Source organism: Nematocida homosporus (genome assembly GCF_024244095.1).
Source record: "Nematocida homosporus strain JUm1504 chromosome Unknown 4523, whole genome shotgun sequence".
In the NCBI taxonomy this organism is placed as follows: domain Eukaryota; kingdom Fungi; phylum Microsporidia; genus Nematocida; species Nematocida homosporus.
Window position 1 is genome coordinate 62277 of NW_026250680.1, and position 20620 is coordinate 82896.

A 20620-nucleotide genomic window follows, 5' to 3' on the forward strand; every position below is an offset into this window, starting at 1 on the left:
TTCGGCTTGCATTAAATGGTGGTAAGATGGATTAAGATTGATATTAGATTAAGATAAGATAGTTAGTGAAGTTCAACTTTCCATAATATACTTCTTATGCTATCTAACATACTGTTTATGAGGGTTTGGTTTGATTTAGGCTTAATTGGTTGTTTAGTTGGAGTAATACAATCATTGTGATCTAGTAATAAAGTATTCTGGTTTCTGGCTGGACCAGTCGAGTTATTGTAGTTTGTTTCTAGTTCAGACTTAAATTCAATTCTAATCCTACAGAATTTGGAAATGAAGGGATAGTGTTGGTTTTTTGGAAATTTAGTGATACTCTATTAGTGATACTGTAATTTGTAAACCTATGATATTGTGAGATTAAGTTAATTGTAGATATGTCTAGTTGAGTAGATAGAGAATACAATGTAATGAAGGCTTCAAGTGGCTTGTATATATGTTAACTCGGTTTATTTATCTTAGACTTAGATGACGTAAAGTTGGTGAGGGTCATCATATGTTGCTTTTCTGCCAAGCTCCGTAGAAAGGTCTATTATGTCGTTATAAGCTATGTAAAAATAGATGTAGCCATCATGACATGCTAGATCTTTGAGATATTGGCAGTTGATAGAGAGCGGGTTAGTATTGATATTGTCCTGGAGAACAACAAAATTAGATAGCGGAACACCGACAAGATAGTGGATGTCTAGATACACACCTTCTTCTCGGCATTCAGGACAATTCTTGCTCGGCCATTCATCAAACCAGTTAACTGCGCACCTATCACAAAAAGTGTGACCACACTTGAAGTAGCAAAGAGTTGTGAATTTGGTTTCTGGGACAGTAGACTCGTTACGGGGTTTCTTGGCACTTGGTTCACCATCTGCATCATCTTTGTTTTCTTCGTCTTTGAGACACTTATCACCATCTACATCATCAACAGTTGACACAAATAGTTTATCGTAACAAATTGAACACTCAATATTCTTCTTAGTCTTTTGGTTAGTCAATAGATGCTTTTTGATCATTTCAAGTGAAGCTTTGGTGCCCATGTTTGTTGGGACTAGTGTCTTAAGCTGCTCGCCTTGAGAAAAGAGTCGGGATAGAGTTGCATGTGATACGGCTGTGAACTCAGGGCGTAGGTTGGTGGCAGTGGCCAGGAGACTAATGTGATACGGTCGAATTATTAGTTCAATATATGTGTGTGGTCTTGAACTTATATCCTCTATTTGAATGCTAGTGAGTTTATCTAATCCACGAATACAATAATCACGTGAAGCTATCGCATGATGGTCGTTAGCTGATAATTCAAGATTGCATAGTTGTAAGATAGTCAGATCTGTAAATCGGCAAGACACCCAGCGGATAATAGTTGCGAGGTCTGTCTCAGTTAATGTCTGGCCGTTAGAAAAGAGCATAACCAGCTTCTCGACGGAGTTTTTCTGGATAGAATACTCTTGGGGCTCGAGGGTTTGTCCCTGGTTGGATTGATTTAAGAGCATAGCTTGGCAATTGGCAAAGTCGGCATTCAGAGCAACTACGGTAACACTAGAGAGTATAAACTCTTTCTTACACAACCCAATCAGACTAGGGGCTGTCGACCAGGCGATGTAAATTTCAAATGGCATGCCCATAGGAATAATTCCGTAACTCCAGAGATTGTGCAAGGCTTCATAATGCAATTCAAAGAGGGATTCTTCTAATTGCAGAGACAGTTTGTGCAGGCCAAGAGATTCAATTGATTTTCCCTCTCTCTGATTCTCCTCTATGTATCTGAATAGTGAGAACTCTTCAGACTCGGCTGGTTTCTTATAATTCACGAGCTCGTTTAGGTCGCTGCAATCATCTATCACTAGGGTTTTAATCAAACTCAGCTCAGGAAGAGTAAGAACTTGAACAACAGCAAGATTGGCGAAAGACTGGTTCAAAATATGTACTTCCGTTGGCTCAGTAAAGATGTAGTTTCCTAACATCCAATAGAGAATTTGAGGGTCAACATTGTCTAGAAATAAACAATCGACGCTGATAAGGAGCTTCTCAGTACCGTTGGCATTGGTTTTGAAAGTATTTAGATCAAAATTAGTGGTGGTTTGGTGTTGGCCATGAACATTCCAAATCCTAATGCATTGGGCAGTGATATTGTGAAATAAAGACAGCAGTTTCCCAACGAGGATGTTGACCTCTTCTGGACGCGGGTCTTCGCCTTCTGTAATCGAGATCTCGGTGTAGCGTATATTCTGGCAGAAGCACATACAGTTTTGGGATATATATTCATGAATAAGGCGGCCTAATCTAGCATGATCTAGGCAAATCTCGACTGTACCTTGAACTTCCAAATCGATGCCGTTAATATCTGTGCCATTGCATGTAATGGTTTCATCGACTTCATCTGGCATATTTGGCAAAGCCCCAATCGAGCAAAGCAGGGTTAAAGTGGCATGTAAGTCGGTCCGGCCTCCCTTATAGTAGAGCTGGACATCATCGACTCTGATACCATATTTGATAAAAGTATCTGGATTGTAGAATTCGTGGTATTGTTCCACAGGGCCGCATGGCATATTAGAGTTGATTTGAGAAAGGATGATAGTGGCAAAGACACGAGGCTTATCTGGCATCGACATTCTATCGGCCTTGATCATTGCTTGAAGAGACTTTAATTCAACAACAAGACCCATAATAGTGTGAACACGAATATCCGACCCGTTGTTGACAGCTAAATATAGAAGAGTGTCCCAGTCTGCCTTTAATACTATTTGTGTATGTTTATCAATAGCATTTTCAAGACCAGATAGCGTTACTTTTGCGTCACCCGCTTCGCTAATATCAATCGCATTGCATATATAAGGCAATGTTTGAAGAACTCGCAGATCAATATTAACAGATTTAGGCAACTGGGCAAAGCCAAGAGAATAGTCATTGGTTAGCCGAAGCTGACTAAGAAGGTGGACATCATGAACTGCATTACTTAATAAGCGAACTGTCGTCAATGGCCGCCATAAGAAAATCCCACTAGTTATCAAACTCGGAAGTCTCCCATCCAGTTCACCACAAAGATCAAGTGTATTATTATGCCCATAAGCAGCATGTTCAATTGTATTCAGTGCTTCTCTCTTACAGGCCTCTAAATCGACCAGACTAGTATATTCCAGGCGTTCCAAAGAAATAGACGCACAAAGGGTTGTCATGCAACAATCAAGCACATTATAGACTCGATTTAGAATTAGTTGATTTATCTGATGAAGTTCTGGGTTTGCCGGCTTCCAAAGGACATAACAATACATTGTCTTGATAATAGCAATCTTTCTTAACTCATTCAAAGCCTCCATAGCCGCATCTGCATTTTCATATACTGGTGCTGTAAACTGAAGCTTCTTCAAACCAGCATACCTTACAACATAAAGAGGTGGATTAGTTCCTATCGAGTTGTGCGCAGCAGCAGGTTCTGACAACCGAATAGAAACGTATCGTTCAACTGTGATTTGTGGCTTCTCAACAGTAAAGACAAAGCCAATCTTCTTCAAGGTCGCAAGCATCTCAGCCGAACTTGGCAACGCCGGCTGAGTATTTACACTTGTCTGCAATCCATCACCAGATGCCCCAACACCAACACCCAGCCAATACAACCCAAGCCAAATACACATGGTAATTCTACCCCAATATCTAATTATGTTCAAGCAAGATTCCTTTCTTCTATCTCTACTAATCATGCTAACTGAAAGCTCTCCGTTAATCAAAATCTTAAAAATGAAACCACCAACCCACCGCCAATTTCCTTTTTAGGAAATAATACTAACTCTAGTACTCATGGATAGAAATATTTCCGATGAGCAATACAAATTCCAGTATGGCATACCTTGATACGACATAGTCAGCCATTTATTGAATGTAGGCGATGATGAATGCGAAAATAACATCATACTCATCTAGGTCTCATTAGCATTTGATTTGATATAATTCAAATTCTCTACTAGCCCAATCAAAATCCACGCCTAGTTCCTAGAGATACATACATACTGGTCCTTCTAAGCCAAAATTAATTGGCACAACTACATCACCATCCCCTCTAATCTCCCATAACAACCCAATACTAACACCACATAAGATAAGTTGATGTAAAGTGATGTGTGGTGTGGTGTGGTGTGGTGTGGTGTAGTGTGGTGTGGTGATGTAATGTAAAGTGATGTAAAGTGATGTATATACTATCTACTCATTAACATCTAACTTAACTCAACTTAATCTAACTCAATACCAACCCAACTTAACTTAACTCAATTCAATATTCTTTTATTCTCTCTATCCTATCCTATCCTATTCTATCCTAACATAACCTAACCTATCCTATCCTAACCTAATACTAACCCATTATGACGTCATATACAGTTATAACATCATGTAACTTATCAAATTAAGTGCTATATCAAATACCAACTCAACACCAACTACTAACACCAACCAAATACCATATCAAACACCAACCAAATACCATATCAAAACCAACACCAAATCAAAACCAAATCAACTTAACCCAATTTCAATTTATTAGTTAACCTCTTCCACCGTGGGACCTCCGGCTCCTGCTTGGGCTCCAGCTGCTCCGCCGGCCGTTTGTTGCAACAAGGGCGTACAGATAGCTTCTATCTCGCTCTTCTTAGCCACATACTCCTCAACCGTACGATCTAAAGGTGAACTGCGCTCCTTCAACCACTTCTCAGCCGCCTCCAAGCACGCATTGATCTGAGTTTGAGCACCAGCTTCCACTCCCTTAGCCATCTCCCTTACCTGGTAGATGTAAACATCAATATCCGAATAACTCTGAATAATCTCCTTATTCTTATCATCTTGAGCCTTGTTCCTAATCGCATCTTCTTGCATACGCTTAATCTCATTCTGATCATTAATAGTCTTCTCCTTAGTAATAGTAATCTCCTTCTTACCACCCGATGAATTCTCAGTCGCCGAAACAGATAAGATACCGTTAGAATCAACACTACAAGAAACAACAATCTCCGGTTTACCCCGAGGAGCAGGAGGAATACCTTCCAGTAAAAATTCACCCAATCTATGATTATCTTTAACCATAGATCTCTCTCCTTCATAAATAACAATACTAACTGAAGTCTGATTATCAGAATAAGTACTAAAAGTCTGCGTCTTATTAGTAGGAATAGTAGTATTCTTAGGCACAATCGGGGCAAAGACTCCACCAGCCGTCTCAATACCAATAGATAAGGGAACAACATCCAAAAGCAAAAGATCAGAATTAGCCCCTTCTCCATCACCAGATAAAGCACCCGCTTGAATAGCAGCACCCTGAGCAACTACTTCATCCGGATGCACACTCTTATTCAATGGTTTACCCCCAAAGTAATCAGAAAGCATCTTCTGGACCTTAGGAATACGCGTTGAACCTCCCACTAGAATTACTTCAGCAATCTCATTCTTACTCAACCGAGAAGAAGCTAAAGTCTTCTCTACACAAGGAATCAACTGATCAAAGTACTCCTTACAGATCATCTCAAACATAGTACGAGTTACAGTATAACATAAATCTTCACCCTTATAGAAAGAATCAATCATTAACTGAGTAGAAGTAGAGACAGATAAGTACTTCTTAGCCGTTTCAATTTGGGCCTTCAATCGACCCATTGGTTTACCCTTAAGATCTTCCACCTTAATATTCTTCTCCTTAGCAAACTGCTTAGCATAATACTCACATAATTTGTTATCTAAATCAGATCCACCTAAATGAGTATTACCACCCGTTGCTTTTACTTCAAACAGATTATCATCTAAAGTCAAAATACTAACATCAAAAGTACCACCGCCAAAATCAAAAACAAGAATGTTCTTTTCCTGATTAGATTTCTGATCAATACCATAAGCAACAGCTGCTGCAGTAGGTTCATTAATAATTCTAAGTACTTCTAATCCGGCTAAAGTAGCTGCTTCCTTAGTTAACTCCCTTTGGTTGTTCTGGAAGTAAGCTGGGACTGTAACAACGGCCTTAGTAACTGGACCTCCTAAATACTCTTCAGCACATTCCTTTAAGTACTTAAGGAGTTTAGAACTGATTTGTTCTGGGTAGAATTCTTGTTGGGTTCCTTTGACATTAATAACTATCTTAGGACGGTTACCTGCACTGATTACTTTAAAAGGCCAATGTTTGATATCTTCTTGGACAACTGAATCATTGAATTCCATTCCGATAAGTCTTTTTGCATCGTAGATAGTGTTGGCTGGGTCGTTTTTGATATTATTAGCGGCTGCTTCGCCAAAGATGACTTCATTAGGAGTAAAGCCAATGATAGAAGGAGTAGTTCGGCCTCCGATCTTATTAACGATAATTTCTGGCTTACCATTTTGCATGACGGCCATACAAGAGTTAGTAGTACCTAAGTCAATACCGATTGCGTATTCTTTCTGCATGGCCGCTAAAAAAAGCAGAGTTTATATACGTTTAAAGTTTCTGGAAAATTCCAGAATAATTGGGGTTGCTATTAGTATTGTGTTAGTATTGAGGTGGTATTGTATTAAGTTGTATTAGATTGAGTTAGTATGTGGTTAGTATGTGGTTAGTATGGGGTTAGTATTGGGTGGGTTTGGGGTTAGTATTGGGTGGGTATTGGGTGGTAAGACGAAATGAAGTAGACTTCAACTGGAGTAGGACTTCAGTTGCAATTATTTTTTCGGGTGATGTGTGACCGGGAGGAGTTGCGGCAGTTATGGTTGTGTCAGAAGACGATTTACCAGATGATGAAGGATAGAGGACATATTGTGGCTGATAGTGATTTAGAGATGGGTTTGGAGGAATTTAAGAATGCTTATCCTTCTTTAGTTATGACTGGGAATAAACATGCTTTATCTATGTTGTTTCAGCATAGTACTCAGCCGGGTAAGCAGTTGTTTGTCTTCTTCCCAGATAGTGCTTACTTTAAGGCTAAAGATGTGAAGGTTTATATTTCGACTTTAGGTAAACAGAATATTCATAATGGGATTATTGTTTGTAAAGATACGTTAAAGGCTCATAGTTTGAAGGCTTTAGATGAGGCGAGGAAGGAGTATAACTTAGAGTTGTTTTATATTCGGGAGTTATTGTTTAACGTAAGTAGACATCAAGATGTACCACAACATATTCTATTGAGTGAAGAGGAGAAGCAAGTAGTCCTGAAAGAAAGGAAAGTTAGTGAGGCTCAGTTGAAGAAGATTGCAGCTGATGATCCGGTTAATAGGTACTATGCTGGTAAACGGGGACAAATGTATCGGATTATTAGAAATTCAGAGACGGCTGGAGTAGCCGTAGAATATCGAGTGGTAGAATGAAGTAAGGTGGGGTTTGGTTTAGTGGGGTGGAGTGTGGAGAGGTTTGGTTTAGTGGGGTTTGGTAGAGGTGAGATAAGTGAATAAACAGTTTAAGTTAAGTTATTGTAGTGCCATAAACCTAATCTAAACCTAATATAAACCTAACTCAATATGACGTCATCTTATTTCAACTCATATTTACTTAATAAAAGACACCACTTATTTCATTGGGTTAGTTGAGTGTTAGTTGAGTATTGAGTTAGTATTTGACTTTGTTTAGGTGGTATTTGGCGTAGTTTAGGTGGTATTTGACTTAGTTTAGGTGGTATCAAGTTAATATTAAATTGAATCGAAAATTAGATTTGATTTGATTTGATGGTGTATTGCGATTAGATGGGATTGGGTTGGGGAGGGGATTGGGTTAGTATTTGCTGGGAATGGATGGATTGGGGGTGGTTTTGGTTGGGATTAGTGGGGATGGATGGTTTGTATGGAATGGAGTTGGGCTGGGGTAGAGAGTGGTTGAAATGGGATGGGGAAGGAGAGGTTCAGGGTTAGTGAGTGTTGGTGGTTTAGTATCTAGCTTTTTTCAAAAGTATGGAGTTTGGTATCTTTGGGAGAGGAAGAAGTGGGCTTTGGCGAATTGTGCTGGTGTTTGGTGGAGTTTTGGTGGGTTTGGAGTTGGTGAGTGGCTCGGATATCTCGAGTTGGATTAATGATTGGCTGTATGAACAGTCGGGTTCAAGTAGGTCTAGTTCGACGGGAACGGTAGGTAGCGATTCTGAATGGGAGTCGAGAGTAACGGGTATTATGGAGAGTGCGGCGTACCAGAAAGATCCTAATCATGTACTTAAGGCTACTAAGGTGCTGACTTTCGAGATTGATAGCCAATGTAGAAATACGTTGAACGACCCGAGAAATTCTGGTGGTAATTTGACGATTGACTTGACTCTGAAGATGGCGGAGGTTCAAAGGGCACTTAGACACTTTTATAATACGGGTAATAGGATTGCTGATCCCCATCCTTTTGATTGTGTAACGATTATTGGTAATGTAAGAGATAAACACAAGGCTATTGTTGAGACCTTTAAAGAAGTAATGACTGTTTTTGAATACTTCTATACGTCTAAATCCTTAATACTTGATTGGATTATGATTTATCCGACTGATTCAGGGCAATATCCGACACTGGCTCCTAGATCGAGACTGTTTGAGGCTAAGCTTGAGACGATCACTTTTATTAGTACGACTGAGCGTCTTATTCGTATGGTTATACAACAGTACGAATTTATCAAACCAGTTAATATCGCTCTAATGGATGGCGCTTTGATTAATGAACCGGATGTGGTTGCGACTATAGCTAATCCGCGGTGGGCTGGATTGCTTGAGCTTATTTTAGAGAAACCGTCGCTGCTGGGGCCTATCAATGGACTATCCCTCGCTTTGGAGGATGCTATTCGTGAGTGTTTAGACTTCAATCAGACGAGGGGGCCAATTCCTGCTTTTAATTTGGATGCATTGCTTAAATACCAGACCCTTATGGCCTTTGAGATATTTGTTCCATCTTTAGCTACGATGCCTACGATTAAGGATATAGTAGCGGGATTTGAGTGCTTTTTCGACAATAGTTGTTGCCGGATAGCGATCTTCTCTTTAGACCTGCTGAATAAGCATATGACTAAGATGCTAAAATGGACTACATGGTGGTATCGATTTCAAAGACCGCGTCGCTTAGTGTTTGTTTTTCACAGCAAACACACTGTACTCTCTTTTAAGGAATACCGGACCTTGCTAACTTGGGCATACATTAGTTTTCCGAACTTACTTAATCTTTCAATTGTTAATGGTGAAATATCTCCGGGTGATTATGCTAAGGCTAGCCAGGTAGTGTTGGTTGGATATGAGCCGGTGCAGAAAGTTAAAGATACTAGTCATTATCTGCGACGTGAGAAGGAACTTGGCCCAACTAGATCGAATGATAGTCAATGTAATTCACAGATCAGAATTAAGTTTGTGCCGTATACTGGACTTGAAACCTTCTCTAGCCCTGATCAATGCAATCTTATTAATATCACACCGTCAAATCATAGAGTTCTTACTCGTGTCGCCCTGGACATAAATCCTAAACTAGCGGCGAGAGTTGTTGGCTTGATTTTGTCCCTGGATATTATTCTCGCTATACAACTGATGGGATTACAGGCGCAGGCTTTTCTTGGACTGGCTGGGATGTTTCCGGCTTATTCGATTATGGAGTATCTTGATCGGATAAGCAACTATTTTGGACCCACTAGCAAATGGGACCTCTGTGGCACCCGAGTAACTATATGCCACCATTGTGCTCTGTCTAGTTCTGATAGGGGAGATAGTACAAGTCCAGTTGGCCATACTATTCCTAGTATTCTTCTGCCTTGTGGTGGAATTCTTTGTTATAAGTGTTTAAAGTCGACAGGCTTTCAACACTGTCCCCATTGTAACTTGGTGCTAGATCAAAGTTCCGAACGGCCTTTCGTGGTATATATGTTGCGGCTAGATCAGTCCTCTAATTGTTCACGCCCTGTGCCTATCGTCCGATCTTTCATAGGGTCCCCAACAATTGCTGTGCAAATGCAACTGGACGATCTTCATCCGAACTCGCACTTTTACCACTGCCAACGCTGTTTATTGGATCGAGGGGATGGACCACTTAAATATTGTCCTAGTACAATTGACTACCCGGTAGATATGATTTGCGAAGTAGGATCTTATCTATGTCAGAAAGAAGCCCAGCGCGATAGTAGTGACAAGGGCGATCTAGAGCTTACTTCATTAGCACGAGCCATTGCTAAGAATCCTATGTTTAGGTCGGTAACGAGGACCTACAAACCAGCCAAAGAGCAGCAAAGAGATAATGTCCATAAAAGAGCACAACCTGTCGAACCTAATAAGAATAGGACTTCTAATCCCAATGAAGCTACGCTTTATGTGTTTGGAATGATATTACTCTGTTATTTATTCCGCCTGGCCTACTGCTACATAATCGAATGAGATGGTCAGAGTTAACTATTAAGCACCACCAGTCTTGACCAAATTCAATAAACACTGTCCAATGTCTACTTCATTGGGTTAGTATTGGATACTAGCCCAAAAGTATAAAACCAAACTTAACCCATCAATATTTCATTTCGGTAGACATAATTTGGAGTTTAAGATGGGAAAATCAATGACCATAGAGATAAGGTACAAATAAAGAAGTAGTGATAAAGTAGAGATAAGGTAGAGACAACGTACAAATAAAGAAGTAGAGATAAAGTATAGATAAAGTACAAATGAAGAAGTATAGATGAAAGATAAGAGACGTATAAATGAAGCACAAGTAAAGGTCAAATAAGCAACCCAATTCAATCTTAACCTAATCTTACCTCAACTCAATTCAATTATAACTCAACTCAATTCAAACCCAATCCAAACCCAATCTTACCTCAACACAACACAACACAACTCAACCTAATACCAACTTAATATCACTTTAAATTGCTAATTGACTAACCAGGTAGACTAAATGGGATATATTGTACTAGGCCTTTTAATAATCAAGTATTGGGTTAGTAATGAAATACATTGGGTTTGAGAAGCAATTGCGAGTCTGTATTTGGTGGGGTGGTGCTCTGTTCTTTCTATTTAGTGCACTAGCTCGGTTGTACCCTTTGCTGCACTTTGGTGAAACCATCAATGAGTACGATCCATGGTTCAACTACCGCTGCTCGCTTTACATTTGGGAGAATGGGCTTAGGGCGTATTGGCAATGGAAAGACGAACTTACTTGGGTTCCAGAAGGACGTAATATTCCAGCTACGACCTATCCTTTGCTGGCTTTGGTTTCTAATGGAGTGCACTGGCTAGTTAGTGGGGTGGCTGAAGTCTCGCATTACCAGGTTTGTGCTATCATGCCTGTACTGATCTTTTTGGGCGAGTCGTACCTTCTGTACCGCCTAGGGGACAACTTGTTTGCTGACAGCTGGCGGGCGGAGAGAAAGATTGTGTGCTTAGGACTCTTTTCACTATCAGGAGGTATCTTTGAGAAAACTATTGCCGGTGCTTTTGATTATGAAGGTCTTTCTTTGTACATGGTTCTTTGGTGCATTCTTGTTTATAGCAATCTACTCCGGAACAAAAGCAGTAAGATAGCAGCAGGATTCTATCTGGCACTTATTCAAGGTCTCTTCAAAATGACTTGGGGTGGTAGTCTGTTTACTGAAGTAGTAATAGTAAGCCTCGAAGTATTGTCTTTAGCCAACAATAGCTACTTCTGGATCTTTTGTGTTGGCAGTAGTTGCTTTGGGTTTTGGCTGCCGTTCTTGAAAACAATCGATGTAACTTTAATGGGCAAACTAGGCGCCTTACTTTTCCTTTCTGGCTTATCTCTTATCAAACAGTGCTACCGACATAGCAGACACGTACTTTGGGTGTTAGGAGGGTGTTTGGCAAGTATAACAGCCCTAGCAGCCTACCAATATACTCGCATCCTTAATCTAGTAATTCAAGTGCTTCAAAGAAGTAAGGTTTACAACCTATTCGTGAAACAGAAAGAACATCCTCTAGTTCAAAGCATCTCAGAACACCGAGCGCCTACTTACCACAGTATAGTTAGGCAGACCGGGCATGTTTTCTTCCTTTTACCCCTCCTTGTTCTCTATTACACATGGAAACATCGCCACGGTTCTGATTGCCAGACCAGTCTTTTACTACTCATCTGCCTAGGCCTAAGTTCGGGAATGTTCTTGAAAATGGAGCGATTCGCCTTCCTGTGCACACCTTTTATTGCTTTAGTTGCCACTGAATGCTGGCTAGATATTATGCGGTTTCTAGCTCGGCAGAAAGCCAAGGCCGCCCAAGCGCTTGCTGTTCTGCTGAGCATTGGCCTATTAGTTTATCTAGTCAGTGCTAGCAAGGTCTGTTGGCAATCAACCCAGAACGTTATGGTGGCTTTTGATGGCCAAAAAGAAGGCACAGCACTTATTATAGACGATTTCCGAGAAGCCGCCATGTACATTAGACACAATACTCCGACCAATGCCGTCTTTATTAGCTGGTGGGACTACGGCTACCAAATCACCGGCATGACCAATCGAGCTACAGTGGTTGATAACAACACCAACAACTATCTTAAAATTGCCAAAGTTGCCGACTTGCTCCTAACTAATGAAAACCAACTTCACAGCCACCCCTTAGTTATCGAGCTCCAAAAAGCCGGCAAGACAGAGATATACTTTTATGTAGTCAGTGGAACCCTGTGCAAATACACACTCTGTGACTTGGCCAAACTCAATTGGATTGCAACCATTGCCCGCGAGTACAACCCTATGATTAGACCAGAAGACTATTACTACATCTCCGGCCAAACCATGAGCACATACTTACTAGATATGGTCCTTAAGCACCCTAAAGAACTACTAGAAAGTTCTAAGTCCATTAAAGTCGCTCCAAAACTGAAAGACTCCTTCTTGTTTAAATCAGCATACTTCCAGCACCTACCCGAAATTACTCTAAGCAACACCAAACTCTTCTTCCAAACCACCAACCAACTTGTCCGAATATACCAATTAAACCCTACAGCAATATAATACATCCTGCTTTATTACAATCTACCACACCATAATAGCCCAATTCAGCTCAGCTCTTTATTGATCAACTAATCGAAGCCCAACTTCAAAGTAAGCCCTGCCGCACCAAACCATTTCAAATCGTTCCAAGCACTTTCCTAACTTAATAGCAGCTAAGGACTAGAGTGCCCTTAGTTCACTGGTTGTCACAGATCCATTAACTTCCGAGCTGTTTCCAGCCCAGTGATTGCTCACACTACTATATATCCCATCAAGTGAAGTGAAGTTCAAATCCGTACTAGGTCCCGCCATTGCAGCATTTACCACTTCCATACTATTCGCGATTGGATTAGCATTCTCCTCCATCATAGCAGTACTTGCCATCTCCGTCACATTACCTACCATACTAGTACTTGCCATTTCTGTCACATTGCCTACCATACTAGTACTTGCCATTTCTGTCACATTGCCTACCATACTAGTACTTGCCATTTCCGTCACATTCTCCAGCATAGTAGCATTTGCCATTTCCGTCACATTTCCTATCATAATAGTATCCCCCGTCAGAGTAACGTTCGGCATCCCGGCAATAATATCCATCCCCGGCGTAGCTTCCATATCTACCTGGTTAGTAACCCAATCCCACGTAGTCTGCACGGTCTCATTAGTGTTGTTGATTCGAGGCAAAGGCAACTTATCGACATATCCCAATATAGTAAAAACCTTAGAATAGGTAAGATAAAAGGACACAGCAATCGCTATCACCACAAGACAAATTATACCTCCACAAACCCAGCACACTAACTTACGCCGCCACACCCACCGTTCTCTCTGCTCTTCTTCCACAGTAACAGCGTATTCCGTTCCCGGAACCCGTCTATCTGGCATATGAGATAGTTCATATACTTCACTTGGCCGCACCAATATTTCACGATCTGGGTGGCCTGCTCTTTCCCGTAGCTCATGTACCTCAACCATAGCCGCTCCCAAGCAAGTAAGCATACACCAACTAACCCAAAGCAAACATCCATAGACAATAAGTTTACCCATAAGCCCTATCTCACCCCACTATTTATACTTTTATTCCCCACCTTATATCAAATGATACCACACCAACCAATTTATCTTTCCCAATTAGGAAACTCTTCAGCCAAACCCAAACCCAACCCAATCTCAAACCCATTAATACCAACCTAACTTAACCCAAATCAACTCCATCTAAATCAGCACAAAACAATTCAAATAAACCCAAACTAACCCATTTACCGCTCTATTAACCCAACAATAACTCAAATACCAACCCAATACTAATCTAATTCACCTAAACTAACCCAATTTATTGCAATTTTCTTTTCCTGCTATCCCACATGAAGAAGTGCTTATCTCTCCTCTTGCTTATCTCACTTGTTGTTGCAACTGGATCAATTCTAACTCCAGCAGCCAATTGGTTCCAATGGTTAAAGGAACAGTTCCAGAACGCCTCTAAGAAGGTTGGAGGCGCCCAAGGCATCCAAAACAAACTGAAAACATACTCGGAATCGGCTTACAACCACATTAAACCGACTACACAAAAAGCCAAAAAAGCTATCTCAGATTTCAAAACAAACACTATCCAACCCCGTCTAGAAATGATCAAGAAACAGATTCAAAAGCGACGAGAAGCCAAAAAGATTCAATCAGCCCAAACATCTCAAAATTCTACCCAAACTCCCACCCAACCCGAATCCTTTAAACACGAGTTCCAGCATGCCGAAGATGCCGCCCGTGAAATTGAGCAGTTCCTACGCCGATATCTCAGTGAGTTACACAAAGTTCCAGGCACCGAAGCCACTATGGGCCATTACTCCACCGACGACCACCAAGAAAAAGAAGCCACCCAGTACGAGGATGAAGAACTCGAGAATGAAGAGCCCATCCCTAAAGAAGATCTCTAATTTGGTTTAGTTTAGTTTACTATTTAGTTTGGGTTAGATTGAGTTGGGTTAGATTGGGTTAAGTTAAGTTAAGTTAGTTTTTGATCTTATTGAATTGGTACTTATTGATTTAGTACTTTTGTTGTTATTACTATTGAGTTGGGTTAGTATTGGGTTGGTATTTGTTTGGTACTTACTTAGTATCTCATTATTACTTTAATCTTATCTAAACCCGTTAAAACATATTACAATCTAGCTTCTACTTAGCCCACTTCTACTTAATCCACTTCTATTTCATCTCATCACAACTTACTCCACCCCACCCTATCACAAACCACCCTAACCCAATAAGGAAATGTAGCAATTTGAATTTCAAATTCAAATTCTAATTCAAATTCTGAATTTCAAATTCAAATTCAACTAAAAGTAAAAGTAAAATTGAACTCCGATTTCAAATAAACCTTATCTAGCATTATACTAAACACATACTAATATACTATTTCTTTAACTAAATACTAGCCTAATTCATTCTTAATTCGTTCAAATACTAATATAGTAGATAAGATAGCTTGAATAAATTTGAAAGGATAAGTCAATCGGTCACTGAATTCAGAATTCAAACTAGACCATAACTAGCATTATTTTTTTAGCGGATATGACGTATAACTTCTGTGATGAATATGGCCAGCCTTATGTTTTGATTAGAGAACAGGAGAATAGAAAGAAGACCGAAGAGAAGAATGTCCTTTCAGAGAATGTCAAGTCATTTTGTGAGATAGTAGATACTTTAAGTACTTCAGTAGGACCTTTTGGAGCAGATAAAGCTATCGTAAGTAGTGATGGTGAAGTAATTGTTACGAATGATGGTTCTACTATCTTAAAAGAGATGGATATTGAATGTACGCCTATGGGTCGTTTAATTACTCAACTTAGTGCAGCTCAGGATGATGAGATTGGTGATGGTACAACTAGTGTAGTTATTGTAGCTGCTTCATTACTAAAGGAAGCAGAAGCTTTGGCTGAACGAGGTATGCATCCTTTAAAGATTATTCGTGGGTATGAAGAGGCCTTAGATATTGCCTTGCGTACAATTGAAGAGAATTCACGTCGACTTAGTCGTGATGAATTGGCTGAAGCTATGGTTGAGGTTGCCCAAAGTACTTTGAGTAGTAAAGTAGTTAGTCGTGATATTGATAATTACATTCGCATTGCCATTGAGGCAGTGGGGGCAGTTGAAGACAGTCGCGGTCTAGCTAATTTAGAACTCATTAAGGTTGAGGGGGAGACTAAAACAGGACCTAGTGAACTTATTAGAGGGATTTACATTCCTAAGGAGTTCAGTCATATTCAAATGCCTAAAAAGATAGTTGATGCTAAGATAGCTTTATTAGCCTGTCCTTTTGAGCCGCCTAAGATCAAGATTAAGCATGACTTGAATGTAGAGAGTGTTGAGGAGTTCCAGAAGCTTTCAGCCTATGAGAAGAAAGTCTTTACTGATATGGTGGCTTCAATTAAGCAAGCAGGAGCTAATGTAGTTCTGTGCCAATGGGGATTTGATGATGAAGCTAATTCTTTATTACAACAGGCTGGTATTTCTGCTATTAGATGGGTAGGTGCCCAGGAATTGGAAATGGTAGCTATTCATTGTGGGGCGAGTATTATTTCTCGGTTTGAAGACTTAAATGCTGAAGCCTTAGGTACGGGTAGTGCTACAGAAGTAGGAGGAAGTATTAGGATTGAAAATGCCCAGAAAGGCAAAGCCGTGACTATCTTAGTCCGTGGTGGAACTTCGGCTATTATTGAGGAGACTAAACGAAGTATTAGGGATGTTTTATGTGCGATTCGTAATGTCAAGAAAGATCCTAAGATTGTGGAGGGAGCCGGTAAGATTGATTTACTTTGTGCAGCTGCCGTGGAGAAGGAAGTACCAGGATCGATTGGCAAGGCCTATTCAAAGGCCCTTAAGGCCTTGCCTATGGCACTAGCACGGAATATGGGTGAAGATCCGATTGAAGCTCTTTCTCGTGGCATTGCAGATGATGTTTGGGAGGGTGCGTACGCCAAGAAGCACCAGTACATTCTTGCCGTCCAAACAGCCAAGTCCATTCTGCGTATTGATGACGTCATAGGACTCTAATGACCAATTTACTCCAAGTCATTCCACGTAATCAGAATAAAGTCTTATCTTATGTTCACTTTCTATTCAGTTGAGTTGTGTTTGAGTTGAGTTATGATTGAGTTAGAATTGGGTTGGGTTATGATTGAGTTATGATACTCTATACCATACCAACCTAATACTAACTCAATGCTAGCATACGCCACTTTAAATGCAATAGGCAATATTAAACTCAAATTCCATACTAAACCAAACACATCCAAATACTACTAACCCAGTTCAATAACCACAACACACTCTACCAACTCAATACTCTACCAACTCAATACTAACTCAACTTAATACTCTACCAAGCCAATTCAATAAATCGACTACAAACTATACTTATACTAAACTATACTCAACACCACTCCACTCAATACTAAACTCAATACTATACTAACACCACCCCACTCAATACTATACTAACCCAATCTTTATTTCACCTAGTTCAGCTCTATTAATTCATCAGACCAATTCAGTGCTATTATTAATAGCTACTTGTTATGTCCAGAAGCAACAATGATGGTTTGTTTGCCAGGTAAATACACAAACCCAATCGAACCAATGTCCCAAAACCCTTCTAGAGCACCTACCAGGCCATTCCAATTCGGTCCACGACCCCGTCCATATAAGTTTGCCCTAAATTGTATCTATTCATCATTGCTATCTCTATATATAGCTTTGTTTTTTTTAAGTCCTATCATGGATGCCAAAGAAGAAAACAGAACTCAGATAGCTGAAACCAATAAGCCTCTTAGTTATGACCTTACTTTAACCAGTGCCGATAAGCCCAATAATTTTGATCTTACTTCTATCGAGTCAGAACCCCAAATACACCGCCTACCAGGCGATCTTAAGCCCAATTCTTACGATCTCCAACTAGTTCTTAACCCGACTACTAATACTTTTTATGGTCTTATCTCTATCACTGCCAACGTTCTTTCTTCTACTTCAAAAATAGTCTTACATGCCGAATCAATGGATATTGATGATTTTGTTGTTTATTCTTTAGCTAGTAATGCTCAAACTGAGTTATCTGGGTCGTATAAGCACCACAGTCCAATTTTAACCTTTAATTTAGACAAACCAATTTCTACTGATACAGTCCTTCTTTTCCAAATCAAGTACCATGCTAAAGTATCTTCAGCTATGGCCGGATTCTACCGTAGTGAGTTTAAAACAGCTAAAGGTACTGAGTTCATCTACTCCACTCAATTTGAAGCTACTTCAGCCCGTCGGGCTTTGCCTTGTTTTGATGAACCCATTTACAAAGCTGTTTTTAATGTTTCTATCATTGCTCCTGCTAACTTAACCATTCTTTCTAATGCTGATACTGATATTAGCAACTCAGAAGAAGTTATTACTATTGATGATTCTTTAGTCGATCAAGTAGATAGTACTAAACCCTATCAAAAAGCCGTTTTTAAACCTACTCCTTTAATGTCAACTTACTTACTAGCCTGGGTGATTGGTGACTTAGAATTTGTTGGGGCTGAGAATATTCGGGTCTTCTCTCCTAAGGGCCAGAAAGAGTATGGTGAGTTTTCTTTACAAGTAGCCGTTCATTGTTTGAACTTCTTTAATGATTATTTTGGAATTGATTATCAAATGAAAAAGTTAGATATGGTGGCTATTCCTGATTTTGCTGCCGGTGCTATGGAGAATTGGGGTCTAGTTACTTACCGGTCCTCATCCCTGCACTTTATCAAGGAAAGTACAACGGCCAGACAAAAGTTACAAGTAGCTGAAACTGTCTGTCATGAACTGGCCCATCAATGGTTTGGGAACTTAGTAACCATGGCCTGGTGGAACGATCTTTGGTTGAATGAAGGATTTGCAACTTGGGCTGGTACTTTAGCCACAGCTACTTTAGCTGAACAAAACTTGATTCAACTTGATCATAATCCCTGGGAAGTCTTCTTGGAAAGTGATTTAAGTGGCGGGTTGTTCATGGATGGTAAATTATCTACTCATCCTATTGATGTTGAAGTTGAAACTGAAGGTCAGATCTCTTCTATTTTTGATGCGATTTCCTACTCTAAAGGTGCCTCCCTTATTCATATGTTAGCTAATTATGTGGGTTTAGATGATTTCCAAAAAGGTCTACAACATTACATTGCTACGCATAAGTACCGTAATACAACCACTAAAGATCTCTGGGAAGCAATTGAAACAAAAACTAACCATCAAGTAGCTACTACTATGAAGAACTGGATATCTACTCCAGGAATGCCCCATATTAGAGTTACTCTTGATAAGGATATGATTGTTTTGACTCAAAGTAGGTACTTACCACATAGTACGACTAGTGAGGAGCATAAAGAGTTATGGAATATCTTCTTAACTAAGAAGACCTTTAGTAGAGATAGAAAGTCTCCACCTGTAGTTGAAAGAGTTATGTTTAATACTAAGACTTTAAGTATTCCTACTAGTGAATTCCCACTTATCCTTAATGCTGATGCTTTTGGGTTTTATCGAGTGCATTACAGTGAAGAAGTCTTACAGAAGTACATAGTACCTCTTTTACGAGAGGAAGGACTACTCTCACCTTTTGATCGATTTGGGATTTTCCGGGATATTGCTGCTTTAGTGGCTGATGGCCATGAGAGTGCTACTTATGCCTTGAATGTTATGTCTTGTATTTCGACGCAAGAAAGGTATATTGCTCTTTATCCCATGGTTAGTCTTCTGCTTAAGATAGTGGATACTTATCAGGACCAGCCGGAAATCAAATTAGCCGCTGAAACTGAACTAGCTACTTTATTACGGCCTTATGTGGCTAAGATAAGTGACTTTACTGTGGTAAGTGATGATATTGAGCAGCAGAAACTGGAAGTCCTAGCTGTTTCCGTCCTTGGGCGGTTGGAGAACTCTTCTATCTCACACCAGGCCTTACAAGAACTATCTCAAGCTAGGATTAAGAGTGTGCATAAGGAGTACAAACGAGGAATGTACATTTCTTTAGCTAAGTATCAGGGTCAAGCCGGGTACGAGTACTTACTTGATGTACTTAAGAACGATCCAATGGAAAGTGAGCGATTACGGGCCTTAGTAGGTATATCTTTTTCACAGAGTCATTTTAAGGACGTGTTTAAGCTATTTGTGGAGGAGACTCCCTTGGTAAAGGGTCAGGATAAGTTACGGATGGTTTATGGTTTGTCGGCTTATAAGGACAGGGAAGAGATGCTTAAGACGTTCTTGCATGGTTTTGCGACGATTTGTAAGAACTTTGAGGGTAATTTGGATATGGTATCTCGATTTGTGGATGGATTTATTGCCCCGCAGTATACTCCAGAAGCTATTGAGATGGCCAGGAGTTTCTTTGCTGATAAGAAAAACCAAAATGATGCCTGGAAATCAGCTGTGGATCGGGGATTGGAAGAGGCAGAAATCTTGATGAAGTTCAGGAATAGTAATCTGGAGGCACTGCTTAACTGGGCCCAACAAGCCAAGACTTCTAAGCCAGAGGATGTTCTTCCCAAACAATAAACACTCTTATTGGTTGATTTGATAATATTAAGATCGGATTGGGTTATGTTATGTTATGTTATGTTTAGATGGTGTGTGTTGTGTTGTGTTATGTTATGTTATATGTTGTTTAGATAGTATTTAGATAGTACTAAACCCAAACTAAATCCAAACTAAACCCAAACTATACTCAAACTAAACTAAACCCACCACAACGC

The 20620-nt window shown here is 40.0% G+C and overlaps 9 protein-coding genes across 9 annotated transcripts; 6 read left to right on the forward strand and 3 right to left on the reverse strand.

Annotated features, from left to right (window-relative positions):
• Positions 1–470: 470 nt before the first annotated feature.
• Positions 471–3692, reverse strand: NEHOM01_1015 (uncharacterized protein; the record flags this gene model as incomplete). The annotated part of the gene is made up of 1 exon (XM_051489893.1): positions 471–3692. One exon carries the CDS (start codon positions 3690–3692, stop codon positions 471–473), a length of 3222 nt encoding a protein of 1073 aa, XP_051345853.1.
• An 832-nt stretch (positions 3693–4524) lies between these two features.
• NEHOM01_1016 (heat shock 70kDa protein 1/2/6/8) lies at positions 4525–6411 on the reverse strand (the record flags this gene model as incomplete). The annotated part of the gene is made up of 1 exon (XM_051489894.1): positions 4525–6411. The coding sequence occupies one exon, from the start codon at positions 6409–6411 to the stop codon at positions 4525–4527; it is 1887 nt and encodes a 628-aa protein (XP_051345854.1).
• Positions 6412–6678: 267 nt separating this feature from the next.
• NEHOM01_1017 (DNA-directed RNA polymerases I, II, and III subunit RPABC1) lies at positions 6679–7305 on the forward strand (the record flags this gene model as incomplete). The annotated part of the gene is made up of 1 exon (XM_051489895.1): positions 6679–7305. The coding sequence occupies one exon, from the start codon at positions 6679–6681 to the stop codon at positions 7303–7305; it is 627 nt and encodes a 208-aa protein (XP_051345855.1).
• Positions 7306–7881: 576 nt separating this feature from the next.
• NEHOM01_1018 (uncharacterized protein) lies at positions 7882–10308 on the forward strand (the record flags this gene model as incomplete). The annotated part of the gene is made up of 1 exon (XM_051489896.1): positions 7882–10308. The coding sequence occupies one exon, from the start codon at positions 7882–7884 to the stop codon at positions 10306–10308; it is 2427 nt and encodes an 808-aa protein (XP_051345856.1).
• Positions 10309–10871: 563 nt separating this feature from the next.
• Positions 10872–12884, forward strand: NEHOM01_1019 (dolichyl-diphosphooligosaccharide---protein glycosyltransferase; the record flags this gene model as incomplete). The annotated part of the gene is made up of 1 exon (XM_051489897.1): positions 10872–12884. The coding sequence occupies one exon, from the start codon at positions 10872–10874 to the stop codon at positions 12882–12884; it is 2013 nt and encodes a 670-aa protein (XP_051345857.1).
• A 159-nt stretch (positions 12885–13043) lies between these two features.
• On the reverse strand, positions 13044–13865 carry NEHOM01_1020 (uncharacterized protein; the record flags this gene model as incomplete). The annotated part of the gene is made up of 1 exon (XM_051489898.1): positions 13044–13865. The coding sequence occupies one exon, from the start codon at positions 13863–13865 to the stop codon at positions 13044–13046; it is 822 nt and encodes a 273-aa protein (XP_051345858.1).
• A 365-nt stretch (positions 13866–14230) lies between these two features.
• NEHOM01_1021 (uncharacterized protein) lies at positions 14231–14797 on the forward strand (the record flags this gene model as incomplete). The annotated part of the gene is made up of 1 exon (XM_051489899.1): positions 14231–14797. The coding sequence occupies one exon, from the start codon at positions 14231–14233 to the stop codon at positions 14795–14797; it is 567 nt and encodes a 188-aa protein (XP_051345859.1).
• Positions 14798–15431: 634 nt separating this feature from the next.
• Positions 15432–16913, forward strand: NEHOM01_1022 (T-complex protein 1 subunit epsilon; the record flags this gene model as incomplete). The annotated part of the gene is made up of 1 exon (XM_051489900.1): positions 15432–16913. The coding sequence occupies one exon, from the start codon at positions 15432–15434 to the stop codon at positions 16911–16913; it is 1482 nt and encodes a 493-aa protein (XP_051345860.1).
• A 723-nt stretch (positions 16914–17636) lies between these two features.
• NEHOM01_1023 (uncharacterized protein) lies at positions 17637–20423 on the forward strand (the record flags this gene model as incomplete). The annotated part of the gene is made up of 1 exon (XM_051489901.1): positions 17637–20423. One exon carries the CDS (start codon positions 17637–17639, stop codon positions 20421–20423), a length of 2787 nt encoding a protein of 928 aa, XP_051345861.1.
• Between the last annotated feature and the right edge of the window lie 197 nt (positions 20424–20620).